This window comes from Lethenteron reissneri, chromosome 7 (assembly GCF_015708825.2).
Source record: "Lethenteron reissneri isolate LAM-NWPU_2019-01 chromosome 7, ASM1570882v1, whole genome shotgun sequence".
Taxonomy (NCBI): domain Eukaryota; kingdom Metazoa; phylum Chordata; class Hyperoartia; order Petromyzontiformes; family Petromyzontidae; genus Lethenteron; species Lethenteron reissneri.
The window spans coordinates 349,613-356,656 of record NC_083785.1 but is presented as its reverse complement, the minus strand read 5'-3'; the positions used below and the strand labels follow the sequence as shown (position 1 = coordinate 356,656).

The window sequence follows — 7,044 nt, the reverse complement described above, 5'->3', positions numbered from 1 at the left end:
ACGGACGTCCGGGTCGCTGGGCTAGAGAGCGTCTCGTGGCCTCATGCTGGAGCAAGACAGGGATCTCCCGTTTTCACCCCCTTTATATCGTCCCTACATCAAAGGGATGCTGCTCCGCCTGTGGTGGTCCCCTCCCAGTTTTTTTTTAACAATGGGTGCGCGCCCATTAGGGCGCGTGCGACGGTTCCGGGCGCCTTTGCTATGTTAATCAGATGCGCTGCGTGTTGCGGCGTTTATTCTAATTAATCCCTTTCTCATGCATGGTGCCTTGGTTATGCAAATTATGCGGCGGCGTCCATCACCAAGGCCTGCTGTGGAAGTTAAGCGCGGAGCCTCCGCATGTCTCCACCACTTGCCCCATCAATTGCGCACTATGCGCCCGAGTCGCCTCTTTGATTATTTGCAATTCCAGCTTTACCCTTTAATTTTCCTAATTTCCTTAATAATGGCGCCTACGCGCTCGAGCGTAATTATCCTAACCATCAGCGACTACGTGCAAGAGCCCCTGTTGTCATGCTAATTATGCCGTCCCGTCCCTTCCCTGCCTGCCTCGTCGATGCGTGTGTGGGTGTGGGGGGTGCGTTTCAACCGCAGTGGCCGAGTGGCCCCTCGCTGCGACCTTGCAATCTTAATGCTGGTCGCAGCGCCGCGAAGTAGCATCGGGGGAGGTCGTCCAATTCCCTGGTCACCGGAAACCGTGAAAGTTATCCCGATAAGGGCTTCTCGGATTAAAACCGGTCGGCCAGGTGACTTCCCCTCGGAGCTCTATGGGGGGGGGGGGGGGGGGGGGAAATGCGTGCGGGTGTGTTCATGTGAGGTGAGGTGGGGAGACGCCGGGGTCGGCTCCGTCACTTGGTGGTGGCGAGGTCGGGGATGGGGCGCCCGCCGAGCGGCTTCGTGGCGGTGGCATCACATTTACTTTACCAGATAATGCCCACTGAGATATATAGCTCTTTTTCAGAAATGACCTGGCCACAAATGATAGCCCAATTAAGTGTATTATTACGTGCAAATCTATAGCAGCCAATAACTCTAAATGCCTATTTCCAAGTGTGGAGTATAAACAGGAGGGGCCGGAAAAAATCTACATGACGAAGGAGAGAGTGAGATAAACATACAAACTCCAAATATACAACGGGCATCAGGATCAGGATCGAACCTACAACCTGCTATATACCGAGGTCGCCCTAATGCATCCCCATGTCTCTTCTTTTGCGTGTGTGCCACAGACTCGTATCTCCGAGTGCCAGCGGCACGTGACGTAGCCACTCAGCCACTGACTCAGGCAGTCACTCACTCAGCCACTAATTCACTCACCCACTCACTCACTCATCCACTTACTCACTCATCTACCCACCCACTCACTTTCTCACTCCCTCACTCTCCCACTCACCCACTCACTCACTCATCACCCACTCACTCACTCATCCAGTCACTCACTCACAAACGTAATCAACTTCTCACTGATCCAACCACCCATTCACTCACTCACTCACCCAGTCACTCACTCACCCACTTAATCATCCACCCAACCACTCACTCACTCACCCACTTAAAAAACTCAATCACGTACTCACTCAACCAGTCACTCACTCATCCACTCACTTAATAAATCACTCACTCCCCCGCTTACCCACTCACTCACCCACCCTCTGACTTACTCAACCACTCACTCCCTCACTCATCACCCACTCACTCACTCATCCAGTCACTCACTCACAAACTTGATCAACTTCTCACTGATCCAACCACCCACTCACCACTCATCACCCACTCACTAACCCAGTCACTTACTCACCCAGGCACTCACTCACTCACCCACTTAATCATCCACCCAACCACTCACTCACCCACTAACTCATTCACCCACTAACTCACTCATCCAGTCACTCACTAACTTAATCAACTACTCACTGATGCAACCACCGATTCACTCAATCACTCACCCAGTCACTCATTCACCCTCCTAATCAACCACTCATCCACCCGCTCACCCACCTCACTAACCCAGTCACTCACCCACTTAATAAACAACTCCTCCACTCACTCACTCACTCAATCACCCAATTACTCATCCAGTCACTCACTCACCCACTTAATCATCCACCCAACCACTCACTCACTCACCCACTTAAAAACTCAATCACGCACTCACTCAACCAGTCACTCACTCACCCACCCACTTAATAAATCACTCACTCCGCCACTCACCCGCTCACTTACACATGTATTAACTCATCGATCCACCCACTCACTTTCTCACTCCCTCACTGTCCCACTCACTCACTCACCCACGCACCTACCCACTCAATCATGCACTCACTCACTCACCCACCCTCTTACTTACTCAACCACTCACTCACTCCCTCACTCACCCACTCACCCACTCACCCACTCACTCACTCATCCACCCACTCACCCACTCACTCACTCATCCAGTTACTCACTCACAAACTTAATCAACGACTCACTGATCCAACGACCCATTCACTCACTCGCTTAATCATCCACTCATCCACCCAACCACTCACTCACCCACTTAAACACTCAATTACCCACTCACTCAACCAGTCACTCACTCACCCACCCACTTAATCAACCACTCATCCCCTCACTCACTCACCCACTCACTCACCCATTCACTCACCCACTTAATCAACCACTCATCCACCCAACCACTCAATTACTCACTCACTCACCCACTCACCTACTAACTCACTCGCTCATCCACCCACTCACTAACCCAGTCACTCACCCACTCACCCTGCCACTCCTTCATCCAGTCACTCACTCACCCACTAACTCACTCACCCACTAACTCACTCATCCAGTCACTCACTAACTTAATCAACTACTCACTGATGCAACCACCCATTCACTCACTCAATCACCCACTCACCCAGTCACTCACTCACCCTCCTAATCAACCACTCATCCACCCGCTCACCCACTCAATCACCCACTCACTCACCCACTCACTCACCCAGTCACTCACCCACTTAATCAACAACTCATCCACTCACTCACCCAATTACTCATCCAGTCACGCACTCACTTAATCAACCACTCACTCAATCACCCACCAACCCACCCACTTGCTCAATCACCCACCCACTTACTCAATCACCCACCCACTCACTCACCCACTCACCCACAACATCAAAGGTCCCCCGTGTAGCCTGTAAAAGGGATGTCGGGGTAAGTGCTGTAAGCTGCGAATAGCAGCAGCAGCACCGCCGATGACGGCCGCCACTGTGGCACACACACAGGCAGGTGGGTGCCCAGCACCACCACGCCCGCCCGGCACCACCACGCCCGCCCGGCCGCCTTTTTCTCTCCCCGAGTGGCGACTTTTTGTCGTTTCTTCCACCCACCGGCGCACCGGCTCGCGATTTCAGGCCGAGTCGACCTAAACGTGCGCACGCATGTCCGTTAAGAAACAGAGTTCCCCATTTCAGCACGCTAACTACCACCCACGCTCACCACATCTCTCTCGCATCGTCCCGTGTCAGTACCTGGCTCACCATCCACGTCAGTGCCGTCGTCCTACGCCCGCACCTCTGATCAGCACGGTTGGATACGTCCGGTGCCATTAGAAGTTCATACAATACACGATACACTACACTACCATACACTGCGCAACATACACCACACTACACACCACACTGCTACACATTATACACCTCACAATATACACCACACTATACATCACAACTCTACACTACGCCACTACTCTACAATACACCGCTACTCTACACTACATTATACAATACACTAAAAATTACACTAGACACTACACTGCACACGCCTACTTTACACTATACACTATACTACCACACTATACACGAACACGACTACTCTACAATACACTAGTACACTACTGCTGGAGAAGACGCCGCCATGGGTCTCGACGTCTCTCGCCCCACATCGCGACCGCCCAAGTCGAGAGTGGTGGGGGGCTCCCCCTCCACCCCCTCCGCCCCCCCCTCCGAGGGGCCCCTTAACTCGCGAGTCGCCGCCGACAAAGGGGGGGGTGGGGGTGACACGGACGTCGAAGCGGCGACGTTGGGGACGGAGCGAGTCAGGGACCTGCTGGCGGTGTCTCTCTTCAGCCTCGTCTACTGCAACTGCCTCTGCCTGGGAGTCGTAGCCACGGTGCTTTCAATCAAGGTGACGGGCACGTGTTGTGGGGTGTGTGAGGTGTGGGGGGGTTGTGTGGGGGGTGTGTGTGGGGTGTATGGTGTGTGTGGGGTGTGTGTGGTGTGTGTGGTGTGCGTGTGTGGAGTGTGTGTAGTGTGGCGGTGTGTGGGGTGTGTGTCTGTGGTGTGTGAGGGGTGTGTGGGGTCTGTGTGAGAGGTATGTGGGGTGTGTGTGAGGGGTGTCTGTGTGGGGTGTGTGGTTGTGGGGTGTGCGTGTGGGGTGTGCGTGTGTGGGGTGCGTGTGAGGTTTGTGTGGAGTGTGTGAGGTGTGTGTGAGGGGGGTATGTGGTGTGCGTGTGGGGTGTGTGTGTGTAAGGTGTGTGGAGTGTGTGTTGTGTGTGTGCGGTGTGTGTGCGGTGTGTGTAGTGTGTGGGAGTGTGTGTGTGGAGTGTGCGTGAGGGGTGTGGTGTGTTAGGGGTGTGTGAGGGGTGTGTGTGGTTTGGATGTGTGTGTGGTGTGGGTGTGTGTGCGTGGTGTGTGCACTCTCGGGGTGCAGAGAATAAAGTCACGGGATCTAACCACGTCATGACCCCAACCCCTCCGCCCCTCCCCCAGGCGAGGGATCGACGTCACGTGGGCGACACCCGCGGTGCGCACCGGGTGGCACGCGCCGCCGCCATTTTCAACGCCACCGCGTGGCTCGCAGGCGCCGTGGTGCTGTGCATTGTGGGCTTCTACGTGGCCTTCATCGTCGTGGTCATCGCGCGGTCACGTGACACGGCCTGGGCCTCACGTAGTGGAAGCAATGGCAGCGGGAGTGTCGGGACTAGTTCCCTGCCTCCAGGTCTGTGGGACCGTGATGAGCAGCTGATATATCCAGGCAAGCAGTGAGTTACGTGGAGGAGGCAGCCGCAGAGAGAGAGACACACGCACAAAACCTCTAATCCGCTCTTTAAAGATTAAATTGTTACGAATGTGAACCTCCTGATTAAACTGCTGGTGACTGAAACGAATGTTGTGAATTGCATTGAGAGGTGTCAGTGGTTTGTCCGACCCATCTGTGCAGCGCTCATGAGTGATGTCTCATTACCACACAAAGACCGAAAAACTCATCACACAGAGACCCACATACTCATCACACAAAGACCCACAGACTCACCATACAGAGATCCATAGACTCAACACGACACAGAGACCCAGACAAGCGACCTGGCCATTGCAAAACAATAGCTCAACCGAGTGGAAATTCACAGAGGCAATCTTCTCATGAGTCATGCCGAATGCCCTTCGCTGGACTGGAGGGCCAGGTCGAGTGACAGAGGAAGTGGTTGGTTTTGGGAAGTGGCGGATTCAGAAGTGAGATCATGGGGAAATTGCAACATCCCAGCTGGCTCTGCCAGCATATGGCGGTACAGCAGAGTGGGTGGACTAATCTCCATCTGTTCCATCTCACTCCCTCCTTCCCATGTGTGGACTAAACTCCATCTGTTCCATCTCACTCCCTGCTACAAATGTGTGTGGACTAATTTCCATCTGTTCCATCTCACTCCCTGTTGCCCATGTGTGGACTAATCTCCATCTGTTCCATCTCACTCCCTGTTACCCGTGAGTGGACTAATCTCCATCTGTTCCATCTCACTCCCTCATACCCGTCTGGAGTAATCTCCATCTGTTCCATCTCACTCCCTGCTACCCATGGGTTCTCGTCAAGTTGCAGCCATACTCTGGCACAGATTCCAGTGGCTTCGGAAGGGAAGAGCGTTTCAGATGGCCACCGAAGCAGCGCATCTGAATGCGCCGCACGATGATGATGACGATGCGGTGTAGCCGAGAGTAGTGTAATGTATAGTATAGTAGTGTATAATCGTGTAGTGTATAGTAGTGTAGTGTATAGTAGTGTAGTGTATAGTAGTGTAGTGAATAGTAGTGTAGTGTACTGTACTAGTGTAATAATGGTCACGGAGGCAACTTCTGGAATCAGTGTTGTTTATTAGTTTTCTTCCACAGCTCTCATCGTACGGGCTCCTCTGCTATCTGGCTCCTTCACGCTGTTGGCAGACAGCGTGAGAGGGAGGGATAGAGAGTGAGAGAGATGACTGTCACGGCCACGTGGCAGGCTCTGGACCCCGAGCTCCCGCGTGGCTTCCCCCTTCATTCGTTCCAGCTCTCACCACGTGTTGCCCGTCTCCACCCCTTTTAATCTCTGGGTCACGTGGTGCCTCTCAGCCAGTCCTGGGTAACCTCCCTGGAATCTTACAGATCCCATCCTACGGTCCCAGGACCATGCCTCTAACTCGTCCCCCCATTGGCTGTGGCTGAAGCCAGCAGAGCCAATCATCTCCTTTCAGGTGTAACCTTCACATTACGTCAGGGCCACACCCCTACTCCTCTCCCCATTGGTTATGGGCCTGGACCGGTAGAGTCAATCATTATACTGGTAGGAACGAAGTGGACCAGCCTACAATAGATTATATCGTCCGTCCGTCCGTCCGATGTCCGTCCGTCCATGTAGCAACATCGCCCCCTACTGCAAACACTTGGCATGACCCTACAAAAACCTTTAGACTCAGTGACGCTTTCCTGGCTAAACAAGTGTAACATTCCCTTATAATTCCCTCAGATAGCTTTTAATTCATTTAAATTAATGAGGCTTTCCTGGCGAAACAAGTGCAACATTCCCTTATAATTCCCTGAGATAGCTTTTAATTAAAACATTTAAATTAACAATTAACTCACAGCGGCATAACGCCTACTGCTAGGCCTAAAGCCTAGACCTCACACTCTCCTTTCGTATCGTCGGATTCGGTGTAGCAACATCGCCCCCTACTGCAAACACTTGGCAGGACCCTACAAAAACCTTTAGACTCAGTGGGGCTTTCCTGGCTAAACAAGTGTAATAATACAT

At 52.9% G+C, this 7,044-nt stretch overlaps 1 protein-coding gene across 1 annotated transcript; it reads left to right on the top strand.

Annotated features, from left to right (window-relative positions):
- Positions 1-3,510: 3,510 nt before the first annotated feature.
- On the top strand, positions 3,511-5,127 carry LOC133358554 (interferon-induced transmembrane protein 3-like). Its single transcript, XM_061576923.1, has 2 exons — positions 3,511-4,170; positions 4,755-5,127. Exons 1-2 carry the CDS (start codon positions 3,901-3,903, stop codon positions 5,028-5,030), a joined length of 546 nt encoding a protein of 181 aa, XP_061432907.1. The 5' UTR covers positions 3,511-3,900; the 3' UTR covers positions 5,031-5,127.
- The last annotated feature ends 1,917 nt before the right edge of the window (positions 5,128-7,044 follow it).